Here is a 27,997-nt window from a genome sequence, read left to right as displayed (position 1 = left end):
GAGGGACTGGGGAAGGGGAGGAGGAAAGTAGTCTACTCGTGGTCAAAAAGGACAGTCTCCTACTTTTACCTGCTTCTTTATAGAAGAAAGAAGGTATACTATCTCGCAAGAAGGGTCTCCTATGCTAGCCTCATTGGAATGAAGGCAGCCCACGTAGACTCCCATTCATTGCGCTGAAGCTTGCCCGGGAGAACTTCCCGCTAGCTGTTTTTACCGACAGAATGTGTCCTCCCCACCTCCTTTTTTTCACTGTATTTTTCTGCCTCCTTCTCCTCTTCCCATCTCTTTCCCCCTCCCCCGCCCACCTTGCAGGTCTCTTCATATATTCTTCTTTTCTGTTCTCTCTTACCCTACCGCCCCCCTCCACAACCACTGCGCCCGCTTTTCCTGCTAGTCTTACTTGAGCAACTGATATAACCGGTGGCTTATTGACTCGTGTGCACATTTCGTCTCCTTCCCGCTTCTATCTTGGGAGGTTTTGTATCCTATCATCAATAATGCATCGTATTTTATAAATCCCAACCAGTGCTCCATACTGTGTTTTTTCTCTCTTCCTTTTCCATATTACAAGGGTGGGGGGGGGGAACACGGCTTGAGAGGTGAAGGATGGGGGGGGGAGGGAGCGTTGGAGGGGAGGGAGGAAGCTAGGCTCGGATTGGCTCTGCCCGAATCACGTGGACCCGAGTCACATGGCCAAGGGAGGAAAAAGGGGGTCCTTTTTGGTGTAAATCTGGAGTCTAATTCCGTAATATATCACGGTACCTCGTAAAACCGACACTAAAACGTCCCGGCCTACAAATCACCCGGCCAGATTATGAGTTCATTGTATTATGCGAATGCTTTATTTTCTAAATATCAGGCCGCAAATTCGGTTTTCCCCTCCGGAGTGTTTCCTGAGCAAACTTCTTGCGCATTCGCTTCCAATGCCCAGCGCAACGGGTATGGCTCGAGTTCCACGGCCTCTTTCGCTGCTTCCATGCCTGGTCTGTACCCCAACGGGGGAGGCATGCACCCCCAAGCCCCCGGCATGTATTCCAGCAGCTACGGGCTGGAAGCCGCCTCTTTCAACATGCACTGTTCCCCTTTCGAGCAAAACCTCTCCATGATGTGTCCGGGAGACGCGTCCAAGTCCAACTGCAACAAAAGCGACCAGAGAGACGCGGACTTGCGGCACGAAAACAACTTGCGGATATATCCTTGGATGAGAAGCACAGGTGAGAGTCCTCTGAGGTGGGTGGGTGGGGAGGGGGCGAGGAAACCTGGGGGGGAAGATGCTATAAATGATTTTGGTGGGAGGGGAAGTTGTGTTTGGGGATGTGCTGACCGGGGGGGGGGAGGGAAGAGGATGGTGCTGAGCTCTCCTTTTATGACGTTTGCCTCCAAAGGAATGAATCTCTCTCTTCTCCTCTCTCTTTCTCTCTGAGACCCCCCTCAAGGAAGCAACCCTTTCATACATACATGCATACATACATACATACATACATACACAAACAAATAAGCAGCTTAAATATTTATTAGCTCGGCTGCTCCTGCTGCGGGCTTCCTCTACGCAAAGGAAGGTAGTGTGTTGGGATTACAGAGCCGTAAAAAAGTGGGGGGAGAGGAAAGGAAACCCACCCTTCAAGTCTCTCCCCCCCCTCCCCGCGCCATATATGCATATGTTTATTTATTCCTCAGAGATTCCAAAGAAAGGAAACTTGGGAATAAGTTTCCATGGAATACGGCTCAGGGCGTTGTGGTGGGTGTCGTTTGGTTTTGCTCGGGGTGGGGGCTGTATACAACGTTAGCCCTTACTTTCAGTAGACCCATTGGAATGAACGGGCCTGTCTGTGTCCGTCACGTCCATTCATTTCAGTGGGTCTCTCCTGAATAGGACGGACGTTGGACACGACCCCAGGAAGAAGAAGAGGAAGAAAGACGCAAGGAGGGAGGCAGGAATCGAGTAGGGGCCGGGCAAGACAGAGGAGTGTGCCGCCGTTGTTGTCGTCGTTCCGCGATATTAAGAGTTTCGCTTAATTTGCTCAAGCACCACTTCTAAGTCGACATTCCTTCGGAACTGGAGTTGCCAGCAAACATGTCACCCGTCTCTTCCCCTCGCTCTTCATCAGAACCTGCGGGGGCCCCCGGGGAATTAAATGACTTCTTCTGGAAGAGGAAATCGGAAGGGAATGGAGTGATCAAAGGAGAAAGCGGAGGGGCGGGGGCGTACAGTATATGTGCCCTACTCAAATTTGCTTGTGGCACTTAGGAGCAGAAGCGTGGAAAAAAAGCTGCAGTCCTATATACCCAACTGACTTGGTAGTAAGTCTTACTGAACTCACGGAGACTTACTTCTGGGTAGGGGTGTACTGGGCTGCACTGTAAATAGCTGGTTTACATTTGTGACTCTGGTGGGGCGCCAAAGGTTTCTGTAGCAGGAGCACAAATACCTCGGGCTTGTTACATCTAGCTTCCCCCCCTCCCACCAACCCCAGTTGTGTGTGAATCATTGACAAGAACCAACCCTGTAATCAATCTGTCTGTCTTTCTCTCTGTCTGCTCTTGGCATTATTCTTAAAGCCAACGTGGGACATTTGTTTTCCCTCTAAATTTGCCAAGGCACCTTACGAAACAGAGAGGGGAGGGGGTGAACCCACCGCAAAATGGTGTTTGATGCACAAACCTGCTTACTCATATTAGATGCCCATAAGCCTATTGAATGATGCCAATTCCCATCTTATTACGAGAGCGACAGAGGGGCCAGATAAACACCCCCTGTTTTCTTGGTTGCTAAGGCTTAGGTGATGCCTACCTCCACAACCTCCACAACCAGCTCTAATTGACACCAAATCCTGCAACGGGACCAGTAGAAATGAACATTTTAATAGGACCAGCCACAATCAGCTTTGCTGGATGAAGGTTTTCGAGTTGCACAGAACGCTTCTTCAGGCTTGATGTTCCAGGGGAAATTAATCAGAAATGGAGAAATGCAGTGTTAAGTCTCACTTGAGCCTGTAGACTCTTGGGTCTTAAGTTACCCAAGAAAAACAGGATTGGGGTAGACGGGGGTAAAACATCGGAAGATGAGGGTATTGAGCTGCCCACCCCACCTGATGTGAAAGGGATTGCAGGCGTAGGAAAGACGTCTGCTGGCCTTCTAGCAACTGAGCAAATTGTAATGTTTTCATTTTGTTACCAGCGTTGGTATTAACAGGATGCCCGTGCCCACTGGCGTTCTTGCTAGCCAGTTCCGTGCTTGCTCTTTCTCCAAGTGCTTATAGGTAGCTGGGAAACATGGGGAGAGACTTCTGGAAAACCTTCGCAACACTTCCCCGTCCTCTGGACACGCTGAGAGCAAAGGTGTTGTGGTACGACTAATAGTATAGGAAAAAAGGGCAATGTGAGGGAGGGCGCAGGGCAATGAAGAGTATTTTGCCAGTGGCTAGTTGCTAAATCCTTTATTATTATTTAATTGCACGGCAACACACACAAATAGCTAGAAGATGAACAGGTAGAAATATATCTGCTGCAAAATGTAGGGCAGTTAGGTTAGGAGCCCTGGGTAGTGGAAATGACTGAAGGAACTCTACCAACCCTTCCTCTCGCCCACCCCGTCCACATCCCCTGCGATTTGCCAGACAAGTCCCCTGATAGTGTGATAAAGGAGTTATCTTTAAAGACACATCGTCTGCGACGCAGCTTTTTAGTACTCTTAGGAGGGCGAGAGCAAACATTCCAGGCCGGGACTATATGCAGATTGCAGCAAAGCAGACGTGGAGGGAGGGGGGGAAAGGAAGAGTGGGAAGGAAAGAGGCACATCAAAGCAAAGTTCTCAAAGACCTAGCCTAATAGGTTGGTTTCTCCTCCCTTATTACCTGATCCATAAACTGTGGTTTACAGATGATATATCAAAGCGCAATTTTTGTGTGCGCGCGCGGGTCTGGAGTGGAGTGGTGGGAGACACGGTTTAGAATAACCCTCTCCTTTCTCCCCACTTCATTTGAAACACCGTGGTGACGGGTTGGGGGGGTGGGCAGGGAGGAGGGGGCAGAGTGTCGTGTGGGTTGGTTAGGTGCTGAAAAGGACTCCGAAGCTCTGATTGCCGTCTGTAGAAGACGACGCGGTATCGTTGCTAAGGGGGGCTTCCTTCCTTGCCAGTTCCCAGAACTTACATCGGCCTTAGATCCAGCTAGAGAAGGTTCTTCCCCCGCCCGCCTCCCTCTCTTCTCCACCCCCACCCCCAACCTGCCGTCTTTCTTGTCTGCTGTTGGGTTGGATCTGGGCGATTCCGTTGGCGAAAAGAGAATGTGTCTTGGTTGCCCTATTCAAGAGAAGTTTATGGTGCTCCCTTCAACAGATTTTACAACCCACATTCCACAGACATCTTATCCCCCCTCGCCTTTTCAGCCAGGCGGACTTTTCTACGACTCTTTTCTTGAACAGAAGACTATCGCCGCCGCCCCGCCGCCCCCTCCCCCCTTTTTTTTGTAAAACAGCAAACACTTCTCAAACCTCCAGAAAGTTTCAGATGAATGATGTAGCCTCCTTTGGCTGGACAGAAAAATCTATCTGCTCAAAAGCAGGAGTATCGATTCGGTTACGGGATCGTACCCACAAGCGGACTCTAAGAAATGACAGGAAAATTGATTCCTGGTTTGAATCCAGATTCTTTGGAGGGCCGTGTAAAATAGTTGTGGTCGGTGACATGCACGCCTCTTCCTTTGAGGAGTTCCCATGTCCACATACTTCGTCCAGCTTCCGAATTCCCTAATGGAGGGGAGGCCAATTTTTCTAGACACTCGGAGAGAAATAAAACACAAGCTGAATTAGGAAGGAAGTAACATTACCCGCGCTTTAGCACTGCTGGCTTCCAGAAGCTTACCAGATGTGGAGATGTTTCCAAGGAATTTAAACCCATTCCAATATTTGCTGCGTGATTAAGAATTAATCTCACACTTTTAGAGAAGGGAAATAACGCACCTTTTGATAAGAATACTTTCCCCACACGCATAAATCTCAAGTATGGGGGGGGGGTTGAGGTGTGTGTGTGATATATCTGGACATTTAAAAACATCGGGTTTTGCTTGGGCAAAATGTGAAGCAATAACAAACGTCCTAAATCCATTATGCTTGAAGTCTTAGGCATCATTTACCCATTACACTCAATGAGACTTTCTTCCGAGTAAACAAGGGACAAGCTCAGTCTTCGCAGCTGATATATCTTGAGAATGTAGAACCTCAAATCTAAAAGGCTACAATAAAGCCTTTGGGAGGAGGCATTCTGGTAATATCCATAGTACCTAACCTTACTCTTCCTTTTATTTGGAGCGGAATCGCCTGCTAGTCCGCAAAGGCAAAAAATAACTTATTCTTGAGGCTCCATCCTGTGCGCAATTCTATGCATGTCTACTCAGAGTTAAACCTCATTGAGTTCAGTGCGACTTACTCCCAGGTAAGCCTGTATAGGAGATCGCAGCCTACAGAAACAAGGTTGCAAGCCTAACCTTGTCCTGTTGAATTTAAAGGGGCTTGCTTCAAGGTGACTGGAGATAGGAACAAATTTAACGCGGACAATCTTTTGTGGATTATGATACAGTACATTCCTTCCTGAGTTAAACTCTAAATCCAACCTTTATTTTAAAACAAACAAACAAACGGTTCTTGTTATAACAAGGCAGACTTAATTTAATTCGAGTTGACTTGACCAGTGCAAGTGGGCAGTGAATGCGGTAGGGGTAATACAAATTAAGAAGAGAGAATCACAAAAGAAGCAGCGAGCGAAAGGGAACTGACGAGATTCTCATTTATTGTTTCACAGGGACTGACCGGAAGAGGGGACGCCAGACCTACACCAGGTATCAGACGCTGGAGCTGGAGAAGGAATTCCACTACAACCGTTACTTGACCAGAAGGCGACGCATCGAGATAGCCCACGCTTTATGTCTTACAGAAAGACAGATCAAAATCTGGTTCCAGAACAGGCGCATGAAGTGGAAAAAGGAAAACAAACCCGCAGGCCCCGGATCAAACGTCCCAGAAAAACCAGATGCTGAAGAAGATGAAGAAGAGTGAAGGGGGAAGAAGGCGGGGGAGAGGGGAGAGAGTGAGAGTGAAAGAGAGAAAGAAAAAGAGAGAGAGAGAGAGTGAGTGAGAGAGAGAGAGAGATGTTGGTGAGAAGAAGCTTCAGCAAAAACTAAACTGTACTGTCCAGAAAAAAATAAAAGGAAGAAACGGAATTTAATAAAAGTGAACCAATGAAGACTGTACATTAAACAAGAAACGAAAACATCTAAGCAAAACTGAAAACGAAAACAAAAAAATATGAATGGTTTATTCTGTTTCTCGACACTTGGAAAACTACCTATATTAACATTTCTCTGCTTTGTTTTTTGTACAACAAAAATGAATAATAAATCTACCTATTAAATGTCTCTTTAGAAGCAAATATAGATAATGTTTTGTTCCCCTGTGTGGGTATTCATATAGTCCCAAGTATTTGTAAATCTTCCTGTTTAAAGAAAAGGGAGGGTCTTTTTCCCCCTTCCCTAATGTAACTTTTTTTTTATTAAGAAAATGGTATATGAAGTGAAAATGTGGACGTGGTTAGCACTTTTTCTTAGAAAAACGTATGAAGGGAACACAACGCTTAACATTAAGACGACTGTTGTACATAATTCTAAGAGATTTCCCCCTTTCTATTCTCCCCTCTCCTCTTCGTAGATTTGTGCCTCTACGTCTGGTTACCGGTGCTGTATTTTTATTTTTCCTTATATTTTCCTTTTGCTTGTTTATTTTTTATTTTTATTTTTTGGTTGGTGTATATTTTTACATGTTGGACAATGGACCACTTCCTTATTGCCGTTACTAGAGGATCTGAAAATTAATATTGTGCTGAGTAAAACTGATGTATATGATAGGTAGCAAATAATTTAATAGTTGGCCAAGCCTTTTTATTCGTATTCTGTGATTACTATGCGTAGAGAGAGGGAAAAGAATCATTAAAAAAGAAAATAACCTTACTGAATAGACTGAAGTCGTGTCCATTAATGGGTTTTTCTTCATTTGGGGGGGGGGCTGGGTGGATGGGGTCAGTTGCTCCCTGTGAGCAGAATCCATGGGAGGGGGGCGGTGGTTCTTGTAGAAGTCCTTTGTCATGCGCAGCCCCTTCCTTGCGCAGGAGACCTTCCTACTGGATTGTGGCCTGAGTGAGCGGATCTTAAAACGTAAAAGAAAGGGGGGGGGAGAGATCTTTCTACGTGCAAACTATCTTCATGCCGTCTTTTTTATTTCCTTCAAGGTGCGTGATATGTGTGTGTATATATTCAGATATGTGTGTGCGTGCATATATATATATATATATATATATATATATATATATACACGCACGCACATATGCGCACACATATCTTAATTCTACCATAATAACGTACAACTCTGTGTTGGCCATACAACGTTAACCACTGTTCTAGGAGAAAGAACCGTGACTAAGAATGTAAGACGAGTTGCGTCTATTTGATGATTACATCGGTGGACCATCCTTCCCGCTTTGATCTTCCCAGACTCCAAATAAGCAGGAAAAGAAGAAATAACAGCATCAACAACAACATAAGACTCCCTCGGTTTGAAAAAGCGAAGCCACCGTCTCAGTAGCATTGGGTGTGCTTCCTTGTTTTGCGTTTTTATCGCCTTATTCGGCCTTTTTTATTATGGGAAAACGTCGCTTCCATCATTAGAGTCAAGTAACGCTTAACATCAAAACAAATATAAAATTAAATGGAAGCAATTAAACGCAGGAAAATAAACAAGGCAAAAACCATATTAACCAATTTCGGGCCCTTTCAACACGTCCTTCTGTTTTACACGTTACACTTTCACAGAATCTAGCAGTTGGGATTTTTCAGTGCTCAGGGATGTGTCGTATTCACCCTTTAAAAAATATATATATACCCCGCCTTTCAACCTAGGACACTCAAGACGGCTAACAATACAGCCAACAACGAGAAATATATATATATATATATAATATATAATATTATATATATATATATATATAATAATATATAGATAGGTTAATAATATATAAAGAGACACCTGCCCGTTGCGACAAAGAATTTAAAATAAAATGGACATTAAATACATAATTTTTTTGAATTGTTTTCTTTCCTTCGTTCGTTCTTCCTTTCCCCACCCAATAAAATTGAACTGCAAACCATTTACAAACGCGCGCACACGTTTGTGTGTTTTAGTTTTATTTTGATAAAAAAAAATCCTTCCACAAGTGTATTATCCCCTCAGAAATAAAAATATTTTTCAAATAAACAAGAAGGTTTCTGCTATTCTAACCGTATTTTTTCAGAAAGATATTCCAGGGAAAATACTTCCCAATGTCGCTCCAAACGGCGTTCTGAGAGTTTGAAGAAGCAGAAATATAATTATATCATCTCTCTCTGCCTATATCTAGCTACCCATCCATAGAACAAACGCACACAGAGAGATAAACATACACACAAATAAATAATTAAATAATATATGTATTTATAGAGGTATATGCGTGCAATATTTACTATATGGACAAACACAATACACGCGTAGATAGAATTAGCATAGGTTTACGCCATGGCTGGGTGGTTTATATAGGGATATATGCACAATCACACGAACGTATGTGTTTGTGCGCGTGTGTGTGTGTTTGGGTGTCTCCTTTAAAACAGGTCATATTTGCAGCACCCCCCCCTCCTTAAAATAAAAAAGGTCGGTATCCCCACAAATGCGGAAATGTATAATTGCTTCTCTAGCAATGCAGATTACTGCAAAATACACCTTTTGCGGCGGCAGAAGCGTGTTCTAGAACAGCCGAACCGCCCACCTCGCCAGATTTTGCTGCATTGGACCAGTACTATTGTTTTCGTGGCATGTACCACTGCGGTAGTGGACGTTTCCGAGCGCACTAGTGCGCCTGTGCATATACGCCTGCCTGTTTTTTCCTCGCTTCCTTTCCTATAGTTGCGCGTAAGCATGTATACTTCCGCACACACCTATACAGAAACGCCCTACACACATATATACGTATATGCATATACATATATATATGCATGCATACACACGTAGATCCAAGCTGGTATATATGTAAGTGTCCATACATCTCTCTCGGATACTACCTGGGACCTTCAATTATTTTAAACTTCGATTGGGGGTGTGTACGGGAAGAGAGTCAACATTTTAATTTCTTGGGCAATTTCCGCAAGGGAAATGGAACAGCGTTAAGAGGAAAGCAACAATATAAACAATAACCAGATTGAACTATAGAGCGACATATTTCGACCTCCCCCACGCCACACACAAAAAACACACATTAAAAAAAACCCGGAGGTGGACCATCCCCTTCGTAATTAAAGACTACAGGTAAATAACACAATTGCAGAAACCTAAAGCTCAAGGATGTTGCCCGAGGTCTGAAATGCACTTGCAATTCTTTAGTCTTACAAAAGTAGGTTCCTTTAACCTTTCGTATATAAAGGCTTGTGCAAGACCCCCTGCCGGGAATGGGGGGGGGCGCAGAATCTTTGCATATTCTTCTCTTTGGGGGTTTTTTTTAAAAAAGAAAAGATGGCGGCTGAGAAAAAGACTGCTGTTAAAGCAGTCATGAAGAAATGCAATAAATTCCTTGTTGTTTTATGAAAATTTACAACTTTGTGATAGAACTTTATGAGTGGCTGGGTTCTGCGATTGGCCAGAGCTGGTCATGTGGACTGCTAACCGTGAACATGAACTTTTTATGATTTCCCATGTGGTTATTCTACCATTCTTTTGGCCGCTGTACCTTGGGTCGGATCACTGTCCTCTGTAGGACTCTCGCCTCTTTTTACATTTTTTTTTTTTTACTTTCATGTATAAGCTCGATAGGGCTAAAAATAGAGGAGAAGGGGAAGCGCACGCACACACATTACACACGCACGCACGCACACACATCTAGAATGAGTTCAGATTGCTAATATTATCGATCCTCCCTCTTCCTTTCCTAATCCTCTGTGTTAAATTTCCGTAGTGATTTTTTAAATATTTTTTTTTGTGTGTGTGTTGTTCTATGCCTAGTGATGGAGAGGGAGAGGGAGAATCAGTACCGGATGGAGGCTTGTGCCATTTTTCAAAGAGGGAAGTTACTCCATTTTCTGTGCAAAAGGACTCGGCAAAGGAAAAGCTCTCCGAAGTCGCAATGGACGGCTATCAGGTTGGGACAATATTTGTCAGCTTACACATTAAAAGCAAACGCAATCCTGTCCCCCTCCCTCCTCCTCTCCACCTCTTCTTCTTCCTCCTCCTCCCTTAATCCACAGAACGACGAGCGCCAAAAGGTAAGTGAATGTATTTCTATTTTATTCGAGTATATCTTATTATTATTATTTTATTCCTTCCTTTAAAAAAAAAAGAAAGGTTGCACATACGGTTTTGCCTTTCCCTTTCTATCTTAAATAAGGCTATGGGGACGCAGGGAAAGAACGAATTCACAGTAGGGAAATAGATATTAATAAATGTACATTTCTGTAAGGTATAGATGGAAGGAAGGAAGGAAGGAAGGAAGGAAGGAAGGAAGGAAGGAAGGAAGGAAGGAAGGAAGGAGAGGGGGAGGGAGTGCAGCTGCTGCTAAATAAGATTTGAAATATTTATGTCACCTGGACTGGAGGTCTAAGGAGAATAGCTGAAGGTAGCTGCATAGTCAAGACTTAAAAATAGAAAAATAACAACCCACCCACCCTTAATTATTACCCTACTTCTTTAAATCTATTCCTCTCTCCACGAAGAACGATCTAACCAGACTTGCTTGTCATCGAGTACATCCACTCAATTTAGGAAGTTTTTGCACAGAGGCCAGTTCGACGAGATGCTTCCCTCCAGGGTGTATGGAGACGACATAGGCGATTTCTCTTCGAAGGAGCTGTTCTGTACAATGGAAGCGGGTGGGTGGGTGGGTGGGAGAGCGGGGAGGGGGCAGAGGAAAGACAAAGATAATAATAAAAAAATTAATAACGAAAAATAGTAATGCCTATACGCAGTGCCTTTATTTTATAATAAAGAGGGGTTAGATTCGAAAACCCATAAAATAAAAGATTACGAGGAGAGGAGATTGCGACACACTATTATATGGTCTTTCTAAAAAAATTTAATAATCGGTATATGTGAGTATTAAAAATAATAGTTTACATGTGTTTAATATATATTCTGTGTGTGTTCCTTCGGCGTTTTAAACACCGGTTTTTCCTGTGTTTAGGTAATTGAGAATGTATTGTATAAAAGGAGAGAATCGTATACACTACCAATTGCTACACCTGTTTTGGAAACTGGGATGGGGGCTGAGAGACAGGATATTTTGAAATATTTCATACCCTTTTTACTGTTGTTATCAATACTGTGTTCATGTTTGTGCTTAAAAGAAAGAAAGAAAAAAAAGAAAACTGGTTATTATTATTTGAAATAGGAGTGTTACATGCACAACCGGTCGGTCTCCTGGTAAATTTCGTATTGTGCAGTTAGGTAACGCTTGTGAATTATTATTTTTTTAAAAAAAAAAACTGTGCACATTTTCTAGCATGTTAACCTTTTTGTTTGTTTGTTTGTTTCTGAGTATAATTTCGTTGGAAGCATATCGCAGCTAGGGTGAAAATCATAGAGAAAGTTGAAAAGTTGTGGATAAAATTCGTTCTGCATTTTTCATACATAACTATGCTCAGTCGTCATTTTGCATGCGCTTTCTCCTTTCCTGCGCCCCTCCTTCCTACCCATTTTAAATATTTGAGGCTCGATTTTTTTTATTTTATTTTTACCCAGTAAGTCTTATTAGTCGTATTAGATGAGCTGCCCTTTGTAACTCAACCTCTGCTTCTACCTTTAGAGCTCCTGCTCATCTCTCTCAAGGGGGGGGGGGGTGTTAAGGGGAGCTTCCCGGTGGATTGTGCCCATTTATATAAAGCCACTAATTAATGAATTCCTATCGGTTAAACACTACCAACTTGTTTATCTCCCTCCCTCCCACTTCCTATAACCCCCCCCCCAAAAAAATCAAAGCAGCTATTTCTCTTTATTTTGTCTTAGGAGTTGTCTTTGCTGCGTCTCAGCTTGCTCATTCTATGCTGTTTGCTGCCATCTACCGTCCAACAGAGGAACGATTCGGTTTTTGTTTCCATGTTTTACAATGATTAATTTCCCATGAAAACTAGTTTAAGTAGACCAAGATTTTCATTTTCTACAGTTAATATGTTTTTGTCATGTAATGGATTGGACATGCCTTACACATTCTGGAAACGGAGCTGGAGATAATTCCCATCCATCTCTCCGGGTATATAGCTCGCTCATCATAGTAGACTAGGCTTCTTTTAGTGTTTTAAGTCGTGTGAAATACTTTCACAGCTTTCGGATTTTAGCATTAACATTGCGAGATGGGGGTGTTTGTGTGTCTCTGTGTGCAGAAAACCCACTGAACCTTCTTTAACACGAGGAGCTAGTTCTTGAGTTTTGGTAAGTTGATAAAATCGGGTACTTTTCTCGGCGTCTTAAAATAAGAGATCGTTCCTATCAAAGTTGCTTCTGATTATTTCTCTGCTTGAAGTTATTTATGTTTGTCTTTACTTCTACTCGCATGATCAAATATCGAGTGGTGAACTGAAGCTGGTGTGTATATATATATATGTGTGTGTATATTTGTAAACTGAAATTGAAGGATATTGGCATGCTACAGTGCGTGTAGAAAGAACAATTATTCTCTTCACACTTAACACTATCAGAAACTGGGGGGGAGGTATTCTAGAACTACCTTTGCTTCTACTAACACAGAACGCAATCCTCCCAGAGGATCTGCTACGGAAACATTGTTGGCATAAATTGGGCTTCTGCGCCAGAGAACTTTCTGGAAGATTGTGCCCATATTCCTTTAATCACCCCAAATACAGCCAGCTGACCTCCACGTTCCTATCTGGCTTTGTTGTTTTAAAATCTGTTAAAATGCTATTTCTCAATATTCCTTTACTACCTTTACTTTTGGTGCGCAAGCAAATCAAGCAACATGGCGGCCGTTTTGTGTGCGGTTGGTTGTGGGTTTGTTTGTTTGCTTTTTTAAAATAACACATTAAAAACTTTACCCCAAAGACTCATTTCCCATTTTTGTTAATTATTAGCTAAACTCTTTTGATAAAACAATGACGGGTGCCCCCTCCCTCTTTTTAGTCCTATGTGATCCCATTAACAAAATTATTATACACTGCAGGGGAAGTTAGGTAAATTAAACGTAAATGACTGGAAATTAAGTTTCAAATGGCTGCCTGCATGGAAAGAGCGAGAGGCGGGAGAGTATATATATAGATATATATGCCTTCAGAGTTCATTGTCTTATACATGGCAACAATGCAGGAAAACATCACTTAGATGGAATTGCAGTAAGGCTATATATGTGACAAAAGGAAGGCTCTCTCTCCTGTGAATAGTTTTATGATCCTGAATAAAAGCAGGAGGCTATTCAGTCCTGTGTGTATCTGTGCTAGTGTTTAAAGGCCAGTCTTCAGTTTATGGTACCAATTTAAGTCTCCTGCCCAAAAGTCCTGCTGGCTTCGCACTTCTCTACGCTGCTGAATTACAACCCCCACGTTAAATAGAACAGCCAGATTCTCCTCTTTTTCTTTTCTGGTTAAGAAGAATTTCTCGCTTTGCCTAGGTTGCAGATTTCTGGGCTGCTTTAACTTCACTTAAACTTCTGCCTCCCAACAAGGCATTCCGAGGCCTGGTGTCTGCCCAGAGAAATATTTGGGTGTTGTTTTAATCCCCTCATTTATCTGTCTCCCCCCCATACACACACACTCCCCCCCCTTCTGCTTTGTAAAGTTGTCTGGTACTATGCAGAAGAGGCAGGAATGAGCGGAGAGGAAATGGTGGGGTGCGAAGCAGGAACCTGGAGCAAACCCCACCCCCTCAGCTACAGAGCACCAGCTACACACGTTGTAAATAAGCCCCTTTAATCTTTATTTATTCTCTGCAATTTGAGTTATGCCACACTTTGGTCAAGATGGATTCTCCAAGCTAAGAGAAAGCATGTTAGGTTCTTACAGCAACAACAGGCTACAGAGGAGAGTTTATTTGGGTTATAGAAGGCTGGCGGATGGTTTTCCCAGCGTAACATTGAAAACTGGAGGCCCAGTGTAGAAATCTTCCTACAGACCCACGATTAAAACTCTAATAGTGCCATAACCCAAACAACAACAACAATAACAACAGTAAACAACAGCACATTCTCTTTGTAAGGGTTGCTGCTTACCGGCAGAATGGTTCACACGCAAGAACAAAGATTTATTACCCAACTATTTTAAATTTTTTTTTAGAAATACCCAAGCTAAAGTTAAATAAAACATTATCCCATTACCCATTGTGACCCCAAATACTTTCAAGAATCCAGACACTTCACTACAGAAGACCGAAGTTGTTGACTTGTAAACAATATTCTCGGTCATAAAATCCCCAAACTTCCTTTTGATTCCACACGCTTAAGACCTGTTATACTATAAGTTCCAAGCCACCTTCCCCTTTAAAAGTCATTTTTAGAGAGTGATTCATTCTTTACAAATGAATCATTAAAAGCTCTTAAATTAATGTTCATCAGTTAAATTGAAGAGCAGTCCTTCCTTGCAAGGGAGGGAAGCATTTGAACGATGAGTAAATCATTATTAGGAGACGAGTTTCAATTAATGACCTTTTATATAAAAAAAGAGAAAATAAAGTTTTTGCAAAATGAACATTAGAGATGATCCGAATTGCACGGATATGTAAGAGGAAAGTCTATTGAGTCACAAAGAGGCGTAAAAACTAGATTTGCATCATATTATAAATGGGATTCCGTGTACTCGTCTCCAAACCCAGCGGATCATAACACTTTCCAAAGTAATATTATGAAAAGTTAAATACAAGTAGCATATTTACTCACTTATTTAACCATCAAGTAGCCAAACTTCACATCTTAATCCATACATTCTTATTAACATGTGATATATGCATGTTTCTAAACAAGAGTTTTAAAGGTCGTGCTCTTTTTTTTTCAAATAAGAGGGGAGGGGGCCGGTTGCTTAGGTCCACTTTTCCTGCTCTGCTCCCGTTCCCCTCTGCTTTTCCACGCCAATAAAGCGGTTCTATTTACAGTTCGGATGCACTCTGTACACAAATAGAGTGAGGAGAACCTACAGGGGAAATCTGTTTGTAAGAGAGAGCTTTAAAAACAACACAAAAAAACCCACCCACCACCCATTTCCTTTGCCTGCTATTTCCTTACATTCTCAGGGAGTGTTAAAACCGCACGGGCTTCCTTGTCATTAAAGCCTAGGCTCCCAACAAATTAAATCGTAATCCGGTACCATTTCACGAATGCTAAACCCTCGACCGAGCAAATTCACATTGGCCATTCTGAAGGGATCACGTTGCCATGTAAATCTGATCTGAGAGCAATTGAGTATATGTGTGGCGGATAATTCCTGCGAGCAGATTACAGCGTCTGTAATAGAGGAGTGATAGATAGGTGGATTGGATTACAACTTTCATTTGTCCAAATTGCAGCGCTGACCTCTACATTCGGATAATCAGAAGTTGGGATAAACTGGAGAGGTTTGTTTTATTTGCTTTTGCATGGATGTGCAAGGTGGGGGGAGCACGTATGGTTGTTGTGTGTGGTGTTTTTTTTTGGGGGGGGGAGTGCCTGGCAGTTACCAGAAGCTGGACAGCTCGGAGACGGAGTTATGAGATGACAGCAATTGGCAGCGAGCATGAGAGAAACGGGCAAATTACAGTTCCCTTATGAAACACGAAGTTGAAGTATTTAAAAATATTTCTTGAAATACACAGTTGTTCACGTTCAAAATAATACAAAACAAAGTGGTGGTCTTGGGGAGTTAGGATTAAATTATATGGCATTACTGTACCAATCTGAAGGTAGGACGAACTAGTGGTTCGCCATGCAGAAAGGTTAGCGTGGGAAGAAGCCAGGAAGAGAAATGCCCAAACTTCAGCCATTTGGGCAACTCTTCCAGCCCACTCGTTCATTTATTCATTAGTTTAAAAACACAATATCAGAATGGCACCGAATTCTGAGCGAGTTTCATTTATCCCTGAGTTAAACCTGTGCCGAACTGAAAAGAAAAAAACAAAACTCCAACGTACAAAGTAGACACAGACAATATTTTCTGCCGGCTCACCTCTATCGACAACACGGGCACCATCTAGCAGATGACCATTCCCAGCTGCCTTAAATATTTTTCTCCCCGATGCCTGGTGATCAATAAGGAGTGTTGTTGGCCGTCAGACCAACCGCTGCCCTTAACTCTAAACTGTCCAAAGACTCGGCCTTAACCACGAAAACGCAAGAGGGCACCGTTCTTGAGAGATATGCGGGAATATCGTTCTAGCTCAGCTCCATTCTCACCCATTCATCTTCCGGACTTTATATAAAGGTACCGCAGGAACTTAAAAGTAAAGGGTTTGATTAGGACCCTCGTGACAAAATACGAGTGTGAGTGTGTAAACACACACAGACTCTCTCTCTCTCACACACACACATGCCATTCAATTCATTAGGATCCTTTATGGAGGGAGACACGAAACATTTTTTCTCCATCCGTCCCCAGGAGGGGGCTTAAAGTTCTTATTTTTTTAAGACGCTCCATAATGAACAGCCCTGTAACCCTCTTCAAAAGTATACCCAGATCGGTCGAACTTTTTTATCTAGCGTTCCTCTTCTTCCTATATATGCTTCTATATGAATTTATAGCTCCCCTCCCCACCATATTCCTGTAAAAACCCAAAGGGTGGGGTGGCGGATAATAACCTCTTTCCCCAACCAAAACACGCTGGAAATTACCAAACTTTTCCAGATGAAACGAATTCCTTTTTTTATTTCCTTTTCCCTCGTGTCCACGACAGCAGCAATGAAAGAATCAGTTCTCATTTGTTTTATTCTTCTTGTCTTCCCACCCTCTTCCTCCTCCTCCTCCTCCTCCTCCTGCATTTATTTATTTATTTATTTTCTTCTTTAAAAGAAAAAAAGAAAACAACAGCCAAAGGAAAGTCCAATTTTTTAAATCGATTTATCTCTCTCTCTCCCCCCCCCCCCATTATTAGTATGTGGTTAAGAGGGAGGGTGTCTATCTGTGTTATGTGGGGGTGGAGGGGGCGCGCGTATCTGTTGTTCAAAAGTGATGGTGTTGGTGGCAGAGATGCTTTCGCTGGTTTGTTCTAGGGGGGTCCCCTGTGCAAAGCTAACCCCTCTAGGGTGCGATTTCGCAGTCTTCGACTTCTGCTATTGGTCAGCGCGTGATCAGATGGTTCTCTTTCCTTATGTCCCTGGTTGGCACGCGGCCATCCCCCTTCAGCTAAAACCCAATCTCCCATATACTGCTAATAGCTAAACCGCTTGGACTATAAAACGCAACAAATCATAAAGACCAAGGGAAAGAACAGACGCTGTTCCTCTGCATTATTATTATTATTATTATTATTATTATTATTATTATTATTATTATTATTTCCAATGAGTTCTTATTTTGTCAACTCTACTTTTCCGGTGAGCTTAGCCGGGGGTCAAGAACCGTTTCTGGGACAGCTCCCCTTATATTCCACGGGGTATGCGGACCCTTTAAGGCACTACCCTGCCACTTATGGAACTGGGGGTGGGGGGGTCCCGGATAAAGGTTACCCGGGCGCGCCTTACTACCAGCAAGCCAACGGAGCTTACAACCGGAGCCCAGCCTGCGATTACGGGACATCTGGTTTTTACAGAGAGAAAGAGACAGCCTGTTCTCTTTCGAGTTTAGAGGACCCTGTTCCGTTCGGCCAGGAGCAAGTCCGGAAGTCAGATTGCTCCCAGAACAAACACGCTTTCGGGGAGAGCGAAGACCAGAAGTGCTCCACGCCGGTGTACCCCTGGATGCAGAGGATGAACTCCTGCAACAGTAAGTTCCTCTTTTCTCTCTGTTCTCTGTAAGGATGGGCAGGCAGACAGACAGACGGATAGATAGGTAGGGAGGGTTCCCTTTCACCTCATCTCTTTCTGAACAGGAAACGCTGCCCTTCTCTTCACAGCTTCCAGACAGCGGGAAGCAGAAACTTTCCTCAAACTTTTATCCTACTTAGATCATAACTTCCATAACGAAGGTTTGAGTGTATGTGAGTGTGAGCGCCTGTGTATACATATATATTCTTTGCACGAGGTTCCCTCCAGTGAGTTCGTTTCTTTAGCCAACTTTCTGTTATCTGGGGAGGTACGGAGATTATTGATTGACCGGCTCTGTCTTGTGGAAGGCAATGTTAGCTGTCACTCAGGAGGAGTGATTTAGAGACGTGTCTGGTGTACTTACACACACACACACAAGCACACACGCACGATGCAATCCATATCACACTGAAGTGTCCCCCCCCCAATTGAATTTAATGGACTTGGTTTTAGCCCCCTTCTCATATCTCCCCCCCCCCCGCTCTCACACACACCTTGGCCAATTCATATCCCAGAGAGTGTATTTCTATAACCCAGCCAGTTGAATAATGTCGGGAGGGCTTAAATATTTGAAAGGAGAGAGCTACATTTTTAATGAAACTCGCACATAATGAAATGCCTGTCTGGAGAGGAGTTGCAGATAGTTTCTCTTTCACTCACTCACTCATTCCCATACTCTCTCTCTCTCTCTTTCTCTCTCTTCCCCACCCCCACCCCTTCTTCTGTGATCGACCATGGCCCTCCAGGTGCTAGATTTTCCATGAAAACACATTCTTGAAAATGAGGTGGAAACAGCAGCCTTTCCTCCTCCCTTCTCTGTGTTTACACGTATTAGACGTTGTCGATCTCAAAAATTCCGGAGTGGGCTGATGTTGGGCGTGGGGGAGGGGGAAGGAATCGATAAACTTACCTTATTGCTGAAACTCTGGAATCTATTCCAGTTACCGATAAAATACGCGGGGGTGGGGGTGGGGAGGGAAAACAGAAGAGAAGGGGAGAGAGGAGGAGGAGGGACCCAGTACCTTGCAAGTTTTACATAACAGAAAGGAGCTGCCCCAGAAGGAATCTGAAGTAAGGATAGAAAGGGAATTCATAACCTCCCATGAATTCTGTCCGGAAATAAGTGCGAAAAGGGGAGGCAAACGCCTTAGCAACTCTCTCAGGACAAAATCCTGCAAGCCTTTCCACTGCGACCCTAAAAACACATTAGCTGGGAAGCTAAGTCTCATTGATTTCTATGCGCCATTACTTCCCAGTGGCACCTCGATCCTGAGCTCATTTACTTTCCAGAAAGTCTTGCTGCTTCTCTTCGGTGGGGTTTTCCTTCCAAGCTTTTAAGTTGGCTTTGGGGGACCACAAGCTCTGAGAGTAACGCCTTCCGCTCCCAAACAGCATTATTCCAAAAGTAAAATATCGCGGAGCCCACGGGGTTTACTCCCAAGGCAGTATGCATAGGACCGCAGCCTTAGCCCTCCATGAACTCTGCTCAGTGGGGGCACTAGAGTCCACAAGGCAGGGAAACGCAAGGGTGGGTGGGTGGGTGGGGGAAGGGTGGGTGGACCTTTTCTGCTGGAGGAGCTAAGCTCCATAGAACAGGAACGGAAAGCTTTCGAGTCACACAGATCTCTTCTTCGAGGTGTTTATTATCATTATTTTCTTTTGAAAGGATTGCATATGTTGATTGGCCAGGCTGCAAGTTTTGAAGCTCAGCCTTTTGGGAGCAGGGTTGGGCCTCTCCAGAGATCATGCTTATGCATGGGGGCAATGTCCCCACAAAACTACAACCCAAATGGAGTGCAGGCTTATTTTGGAAGACCTTTCGAAAGCATCAAGTGAAGGCAACCCAAACTGAGTTTCTGTTTTCTTGTATGCATCTTCATTCCTTTAATTTCCTATTCTTCTGGAAGTTTATGTGTACAAGAGGGCCTTTCGATCGGAGAGATTGGAGGACTGGGATGCGGTGGGGGGCACAAGGAGAGGGGAAGTGAAGAGAACACCTTCTCTCTCACACACACACAACACACACACACACACAAACTGGTTAGCCTAGTAGCCATTGTCATGCATATTTGAAGTTCCGAATAAATGTCCAACGTCCTTTTCAACCAACCCTTGTTTTCCTCCCGTCATAGGTTCCTCTTTCGGGCCGAGTGGCAGGCGAGGGAGACAGACCTACACCCGTTACCAGACCCTGGAGCTGGAGAAAGAATTCCACTTTAACCGTTACCTGACCAGGCGCCGCCGGATCGAAATCGCCCACGCGCTCTGCCTGACGGAACGCCAGATCAAGATCTGGTTCCAGAACCGAAGGATGAAGTGGAAAAAGGAAAACAAGCTACTCAACTCCACTCAGCTGAGTGCCGAGGAAGAAGAGGAAAAAACAACGGAATGAGAGAGAGGCTGCAGAGGAAGGAGGGAGAGAGAAGGAAGACAGCGAAAATGCCAACGGTTGTGAGGGGCTCCCAAAAGGGCAAAAATAAAAGGCACAGCGGAGACACACTTTTTTTTTGTAAAATACCCGAGACTGTATGGCGGTGTTGGCCCGTCTTCCTCATGCACCCTCTCTCGCATCCAGTAATCTGTCGTGTCATAATCAAGCTTCTAGTCCAGTTTATTTCCCTATTCTTTCTATTGGCCCTTCCTCTTCCCCGCCCCCGCACCACAAACGGATTTTTTTTTTTTAGGTTGTCCTTCTTAGGATTCTTGCTAACTCTTGTATTTAAATGGAGGTGCTGCAATATATGTGTCAGATTTTTGGGGTTGTTGATTGTCTTCATTTTGTAAAACAAAAGTCTCATGCACGATTTTACTTATATGTTGCTTTTTTAAAAAAAGAAAAGAAGAGTTAAACTAGGTTCTTTGACATTTAAGGGTTGCTGTTGCTTTTTTTTAAAGAAAAGATCTATTGAAAAGGAACAATTGCTACCTAAAAAAATATGGTGAAATAAAAAAAATAGGAGGGGTGTTTTTGTTTGTTTTATTTTATTACATTTTTTTGTACAGTGTTGTGTTTGTAGTTTGTGTTAGTTATGGAGATGGAAGTTCTCTAATAAACAGCAAACAAACATGTTGAGAAAAACACTTGGCACGTTCCTATTTTTAGGGTGTGCGTCCTCCTCCCCTCTCCACACTCACATACACACACAAACACAAACACACACAGAGATACTTCTTTCCTGAGGAATTGGTCTACCTACAGAAGCTGTGGGCTTGTTAGGGGGGAAAGGGAACAATAAAAAACCCTGCTGTTTGATAGAAGTTCTCTCCCCTAACCTGAACAGCCATGCAATTTTTTTAAGCTTTACAGAAGTTAGCGCTGAAAGATAGATTCGGCTCTTCACACCTCCCACTTCCAATACTCCTCAGCCTAATCTTAAATGAAAGACCTTTTCACCAAGAATATCTTGGAGTTGACATTTAACTTTAATATGGATATATTTTATTGTTAACAGCACAAAAGAGTTATGAAGGGGGGGAAGCTCACCGCATATATAATAAATCAAGGGAGCAGGCATAACTGTGCCCCCTCCCCAATCATACATCTGCTAGAAGATATCTAACATTTGTATAGCCGCCTTCAAATATTTGGCCCACTTCCTTTCAGCTCGTTCTCCCGCCACCGCCTGCTCAAACACCCCACAACTACGAGCTACATAGAACTCAAAAATTTTATTAAAAAGGTGGAACCACAAGCAGTTCGCACTTTTTTGTGTGCACGAAGCTGAAAGGGATATACCAGCAGGAAACTTAACGAATGATTGGAATACCGCTAATCTCTTTCAAGCAACATTATTTTTATATATACATAATATAGAACCGTACACCTCTCTCTGCCCCCCCAAGTGCCTCCTTCCAACATTTCTTTATATTCTTTTATTGCATGGCGACATGCTTGCCATGGTTAGACAAAGAACAGTTTCCAGAGAGCTCCAGGATTACTTAGGGAAGCTTTGAAACGCAGCTTTTCGCTAATTGTCATTGTCTCCCTCGTTCTGTGGAAGCAGACTTGCTGTTATTCTGCAACCAAGTTCCCTTATTTTGTTTAAACTCCTCTCCCCCCCCCCCAAAAAAAATAAAGGATCGTGGATTATTATCTTGCAGCTTTGGCCACCCCAAATTCACAGGTACCTCAACACCTCAAACCTCCCCCCCCTCCAAATTATGGTGTTAATAGCAGACATTTAAAAAAATCAATTCCAGCAGAAGCCTCGCAGCTGCAGGATACTTATCCTTATTGCTACTCTTTTCATTGGCCGTAATTATTATAATTATATGTCACTTTGAATAGGGCTCATAATTTCCAATGGGTTCCAGGCTGACTTCTCGAAATTCCTGAGCGTTCTTCGAGAAAAAAAACAAAGAGTGGGGGGGAAACATTTCGGAAATGCTGGAGAAAGCAAAGGCTTTTATAAATCTGGCCCATTTATTTATTTATTTATTTTTGCAGGTTTCACTTCAAACCTAACGTTGGTTTCCAATTTTTAGGCTGTAATCCAACACCCACTTACCTGAGAGTAAGCCCTACTGAATACAATAGGACTTCTTTCTGTGTAGGTATGCATAGGATTGCCCTTTTAAGTGGGGACAGCATTCTATTGTAACTGTTCGTGTTATGGGCGACATATGTCACTCAGGATATCACCAGTTATATGAATAAATACACAGAACTCCCTAATTTTTAAAGGGGATAGTCTTTCCTTTCTAATATCTAGGCAGCAAAGGTACTGAGATGTAATAATAACAGCAACAACAATAGCAACAGCAGTACTCCTGATCATTGGAACCAAGTGCAGTGCAAATAAGTGAAAAGCGCTCAGTTATTAGCACAGGTAGGTGCTGATTTTGAGAGGCACGTATCCTTCAGGTAGGATTAGACTGCAGTGCTATGCACACTTATCTGGAGGCAAGCTCCACTGAACCTAGAGGGGCTTACTTCTGAGTAAACATGCATATAATGGGAAGAAAGCAGGGAGGGAAAGGCGGAACGGAAAAAGAGGAGCAGGCGTTTGAGTTTAAATTAGGATGGACTCTCTGGTGCGGACCTTTTCTGACACCAAAACAATAAAGGCATTGGGCTTATAATTTATTATCACAGCAGCAATTACCACCAGTAGTCATAATAATAGCAATGTTTTAATACACAAAAGCGCACCAGCGTGGAAGGAGGCAAACGGGGCTGTATTAGGGGGAAATGTTACCTTCAGAAATAACAAGATTTAAAAAGAGAAATAAAGATTCCGAAAGGACACTTTTGGGGAGTGTAGCCATGGAAGTATTTTATTTCTGTAAAAGGTGGGCACGTAATCAGAGCGCGTTACTCTTTCTTTTATTTATTTTTAAAAAAAACCTGGGTGAGCTTATCCTCCATGCCGGCTAACTCTTCCTTTGCCCAGTAGGTGGCGCAGTCCGCCAACAAGGAGCCACCTCTGCTTTCTGATTCCTCCCCCCTTCTTTCCTCCCCCTTTTGGAAGCCGCGCATTGACATGGGCCTAACGATTCTCGGATCGTCATTATTTGTAACCATAGAGCATGAATTGCCTCTTGAGGTCATCAGTGAGAATTTACGACTGGTCAACAAAAGCACGTGATTCCCAAACGCACCCCCCACCCCACCCCCATATTTGGCCGCATACATAGCAAAAACGAAGTACAGTGCATCGCTATAATTCATTAATACATCATAAATCCTCAAGCACAGGGGTTATAACGACCACGAGCCCCACAAATCAAGCCCTCCAAAATACAACCCAAATGAGTTCTTACTTTGTAAACTCGTTCTCAGGACGCTATCCTAATGCCCCAGACTATCAGCTGTTAAATTATGGGACCGGCAGTTCCATGAACGGATCTTATAGAGATCCAGGCAACATGCACGCCGGCTCTTATGGTGGATACAACTACAATGGGATGGATCTGAGCATCAGCCGTTCAACCTCCTCCTCCAGCCACTTTGCAACGGTTGGAGAGAGCTCCCGCGCCTTCCCTGCCCAAGCCGCGCCGGAGAGCAGGTTCAGACAGGCGTCGAGCTGCTCCTTGTCCTCTCCCGAGTCCCTCCCTTGCACCAGCAGCAGCAGCAGCACCAGCAACAACAACAACAACAACAACGGCGGCGGAGGAGGAGGCGGCGGCGGCAGCGGCAGCAGCAACGGCGAGAGCCATGGAGGCAAAGCAGCCGCGTCTTCCCCCGCCGACCAGGCAGCCTCGGTCGGCACGGCCAACGCCACCAGTTTCACAGAGATAGACGAAACCAGCGCGTCCTCGGGAACCGAAGAGAGCGGCTCCCAAGTCAACAGCAACGGCGTCAGAGCTCAGGCAGAGCCCATCGCCACGTCCACGCCAGCCACAGAAGGACAGAGCCCACAGATATTCCCCTGGATGCGAAAACTTCATATTAGCCATGGTACATGCTCCTTTTTAAAATTTGCATCTTCTGTCTATATCTGCTTCTCTCTCTCTCTCTCTTTATATATAGGAATATATATGAAATATGTTATTGGCAGGGCAGACAGGGCATGGGGGATGGGAGGTGGAAATGGAGCACAATCGCCTGGGAAGACAGCTTCGGTGTGTCTTTTTATGGCTTCCCTTTTTGCTTCCCATCAGAAAGTGCCTTTAGTTGTTATTTTTTAATTAATTTAATTTAAAAGGGAGGGAAAGTCTGATTTAGGAGAGGTTTTCTGAAAATGTTTCCCTCTTGAAAAATAAAATAAAATAACGCAGACGTAGCATGGTATCTGGGTGACAGGACCTAGTGCTAGAAGTAACCACATTATAATATTCAGAGACGTGAGAATAAGAGTAGTCGTGGCAGCAGCAGTCATAATGGGCTTTTAAAATACCAGGAGTTGAAGAGGTAGGAGGAAAGGAACGGGTAGACTGGTTTGTGGGGAAGAAGAAAAACAATGCTGTTTGTGGGCACAGATGGGTCTGTCAAACATCTCCTCTTGCCGCCGCCACCACCCCACATTATAGTGTCTGTTGTGACAATGTGGGATAATGGCAAACTCTTTCCCCCTCCCCTCCCCCCACGGTAAAAACGGATGGACGTTGCCAAGGAGGATCTGAGCGGCAGAGTTCGAAGGGTGAGGGAATATCGACTCGCTTAACACGCCGATGCTAAATGCATTTGGGTGGAAAACGGAAGCCCCAAGGATTTCAGTGTGGAAGTCAAGGGGGTGGGCAAGTCAGTTCCAGGGCGAAGAGGAGGCACGACCAAAATGGTAGTCCCTCGCCTCCCTTCCTCTCTGCTCGCCTGTGTATGTTTCCCCATTTTGATTATATTGGTATACAGTATAAGCAGAAAGAGACAGGGAGATACTATTAAGGCTTAGAGCGTCAGCGTCAGGCTGCCATCCTGTCTACCCCTTCCCTAGAAGTAGGCATTACTGAAGCCAGTGGGGTTTACTCCCGAGTAAACCTGCAGACGCTGGAGTTGTGGAAATGTCTAAACTTATTATAGGGTCAAGGAAAATGATGCCCCGCAGGAGGGGTTGGGGTGGGGACATCGTGATACAGGCACATTTAAAAAAATAAAATTGGGTGGAATTCAGGTTCCGAGCTATAGAATCAAAATGAAGTCACGGAGAAGGGAATAAAGGAAAGGTGCTAAGGTGGTTGGGGCGTGATTTTTGCAAGTAAGCTGGGGTGAGCTTTTCCAACTAAGCAGGAAACTTGTCGAATAATCTCTCTGGCATAGTTGTGATAAAGACAAAGCCGAACAGAACCCAAAATGTTGTCCATGTATTATTACCCAGATATGACTGGACCGGATGGTAAACGAGCGCGGACGGCGTACACTCGCTACCAGACCCTGGAACTGGAGAAGGAGTTTCACTTTAATCGCTACCTCACCCGCAGAAGGCGAATAGAAATAGCCCACGCTTTGTGTCTCTCCGAAAGACAGATAAAAATCTGGTTCCAAAACAGGCGAATGAAGTGGAAGAAAGATAACAAACTCAAAAGTATGAGTTTAGCGTCTGGTGGCAGCGCATTCCAGCCTTAAATTATATCAAGGGGGGAATAGTAAGAAATAGAAGTGTGGGGCGGGGGGGGGGAGAGAAGTAAAGAAAGAAAGAAAGTGAGAAAGTTTAAAACTAAAACTAAAAAAAAAAGCAACAGCCAGTCTTTTTTTTTTTTAAGTTTGGAGTACTGTAAAGTGAAGCACTTTCCATTCAGCATGCTGTTGGTTGATTTATTATAATTATTGTTATTAAACAACTTCGGTGGTATTATTATTCCAGGACTGTGTCCTTTGCTACGATTTCCCCCCTCTAAATTAAAGTAAATAAAATAAAGTTATTTCCAGAGGCTTCTTTAATGCTTTAGGTGTTCTAAATGTTTGTGTCTGTGCTATAAATGACGCTTTCTGGAAAAAGCTAGCATGTTTTTTTGTTTTTTGTTTTTTAACGTGCTCTTTAAATGTTATAACTTATTTATAAACCACTGCGGAGAAGGAAAGATGGCTCCTTTAAAAAGTTTAGGCTTTGAGAGGAGAGCTTTCCTCCTTTCCTTCTTCTCCAGTCGGGCTATCCTGTACTTCAATGTCAGAGGAAAAAAATTAAAAACATCAACCACAACAAACTTTTTTTAAAAAAAAAGAAAAAAAATACAATATATCTATATATATATAAGCTCATGTATCTTTCTGTCTTTGGAATTGTCAAGTCTGTGATTTGGTTCATATTTCCTGGCCTTGTTTTGATCCTAGGCCAGTTCTGAAACTTGTTTTTTTTTTTTTTTAATAAATGTGAGTGAAGTTCACTTAAAAAGGGTATACGATTGGACCAACCATAGTATGTTGAAAATGTTTGTAAATACTAGAAATACTTCTGCAGTGACTAATAGGAAGTTTTAGTGGGCAGGGTGAATTCAGTGTTCTGTGTGTCTGAAATGGCATTTGTCATGTTAGCTGCCTGTTCCCATCTTCGCCAAGAAGCTTTTCGTATCCGTTTGTAGCCTTAACTTGAAGTCAAATAAACGTTTCTCCTGACCAGAAAAAAACACACCCACCATCTTTTGTGTTTCTTTATACCACGGCGATGGAAAACCTCGGCCCTAAAGTTACTCCTAAGCGAAATACAAACTTAAAAAAAAACCAACCACCACCACCACAGAAAGTGTCTTCACAACCCGTATGGCCCATCTGCCAAGTTCTCCACCAGGACACTTCCCCAACCTTACGAGGGAAGGGTACAAAATCGCCTCGTTTCAGTCGGTGCTGTTGCTGAACAGGAAACACACAACCCAAAGGAAGAAAAAAAAGAAAGAAAGAAAACAAGCCAGTTGTTATGTTCTCAAACTTTGCTTCCTGCCTTATACGCTCCGACCCTGACCACGTTTACTTGGCAATAAGACCCCCCATTTATTCCCGTGGCCTTTACTTCCAAGTAACCGTGCTGAGAACAGCAGCCATCAAGTCCATAAACCAAACATTTGGGAGAGGAAGTGAAGTGGTCATAACATGAAACAAATGCCCTCTGAGCTACAGAGCTAATATGCTATTAGCTGTTTTATATTCTTATTAAGATTACTACTATATTCCTTCACATACAAGTACAAACACTCTCTCGCAGGGAGTCTTAAACTCAACACAGAAATGCACAGTTGCCTTAACTTTAGAATTGTTTTCATTACGCATAATTTACACAACATCTTTGCGCCGACCTTTCCTTATTACTAGCCTGGGATTCGTCCTTCCCTTAAACCAAAGCGCTACCAGTAAATTCTGTTTGTTGAAAAGAGGAAATAAATAGCTGCTGATCTCCTTAAATTATAATTTACAGCGCTCTCTCTCTCGCTGACTCTCTTGTACGAATTAAAATCGGTCTTGCGAACTTACCCCAAACTCTTTGGTTACTTCTTAAGTGGTTTTGAGAGGACTGGGATGTGAGTTGTCATTTCCAAAACAACCCATTTTCTCGCCTTCCCTTGAATACACAGAGTCTCTCTCTCACACACACACATATATTTTACCCATAGCAAAGTAAGTAAGTATACCAAAAGTGGCTG

At 43.4% G+C, this 27,997-nt stretch overlaps 4 protein-coding genes and 1 long non-coding RNA gene across 7 annotated transcripts in view; 4 read left to right on the top strand and 1 right to left on the bottom strand.

Annotated features, from left to right (window-relative positions):
- The first annotated feature begins 692 nt into the window (after nucleotides 1-692).
- HOXB7 (homeobox B7) lies at nucleotides 693-7,007 on the top strand. The gene is made up of 2 exons (XM_083709943.1): nucleotides 693-1,214; nucleotides 5,798-7,007. Exons 1-2 carry the CDS (start codon nucleotides 815-817, stop codon nucleotides 6,049-6,051), a joined length of 654 nt encoding a protein of 217 aa, XP_083566069.1. The 5' UTR covers nucleotides 693-814; the 3' UTR covers nucleotides 6,052-7,007.
- LOC310830286 lies at nucleotides 5,908-27,997 on the bottom strand. The gene is made up of 4 exons (XR_014557541.1): nucleotides 27,828-27,997; nucleotides 10,731-10,917; nucleotides 7,000-7,194; nucleotides 5,908-6,028 (listed from the first exon to the last, which is right to left on the bottom strand). It is a non-coding gene; the product is annotated as an uncharacterized lncRNA (long non-coding RNA).
- Nucleotides 8,054-27,997, top strand: part of HOXB3 (homeobox B3) — an 87,809-nt gene continuing 67,865 nt past the window's right edge. For all 3 annotated transcript variants that reach the window (XM_083709660.1, XM_083709655.1, XM_083709658.1), the window contains exon 1: nucleotides 8,054-10,331. The gene's annotated coding sequence lies outside the window, so the exon portion shown is untranslated. The remainder of the gene's footprint in view (nucleotides 10,332-27,997) is intronic.
- On the top strand, nucleotides 16,891-20,953 carry HOXB6 (homeobox B6). The gene is made up of 2 exons (XM_083709926.1): nucleotides 16,891-17,948; nucleotides 20,122-20,953. The coding sequence occupies exons 1-2, from the start codon at nucleotides 17,528-17,530 to the stop codon at nucleotides 20,379-20,381; spliced, it is 681 nt and encodes a 226-aa protein (XP_083566052.1). The 5' UTR covers nucleotides 16,891-17,527; the 3' UTR covers nucleotides 20,382-20,953.
- Nucleotides 21,212-26,993, top strand: HOXB5 (homeobox B5). The gene is made up of 2 exons (XM_083709847.1): nucleotides 21,212-24,389; nucleotides 25,744-26,993. Exons 1-2 carry the CDS (start codon nucleotides 23,741-23,743, stop codon nucleotides 25,989-25,991), a joined length of 897 nt encoding a protein of 298 aa, XP_083565973.1. The 5' UTR covers nucleotides 21,212-23,740; the 3' UTR covers nucleotides 25,992-26,993.

This window comes from Podarcis gaigeae, assembly GCF_964106915.1.
Source record: "Podarcis gaigeae genome assembly, chromosome: 13".
Taxonomy (NCBI): Eukaryota; Metazoa; Chordata; class Lepidosauria; order Squamata; family Lacertidae; genus Podarcis; species Podarcis gaigeae.
The sequence above is the reverse complement of the archived record's forward strand: the minus strand, read 5'-3'. Positions and strand labels throughout refer to the sequence as shown.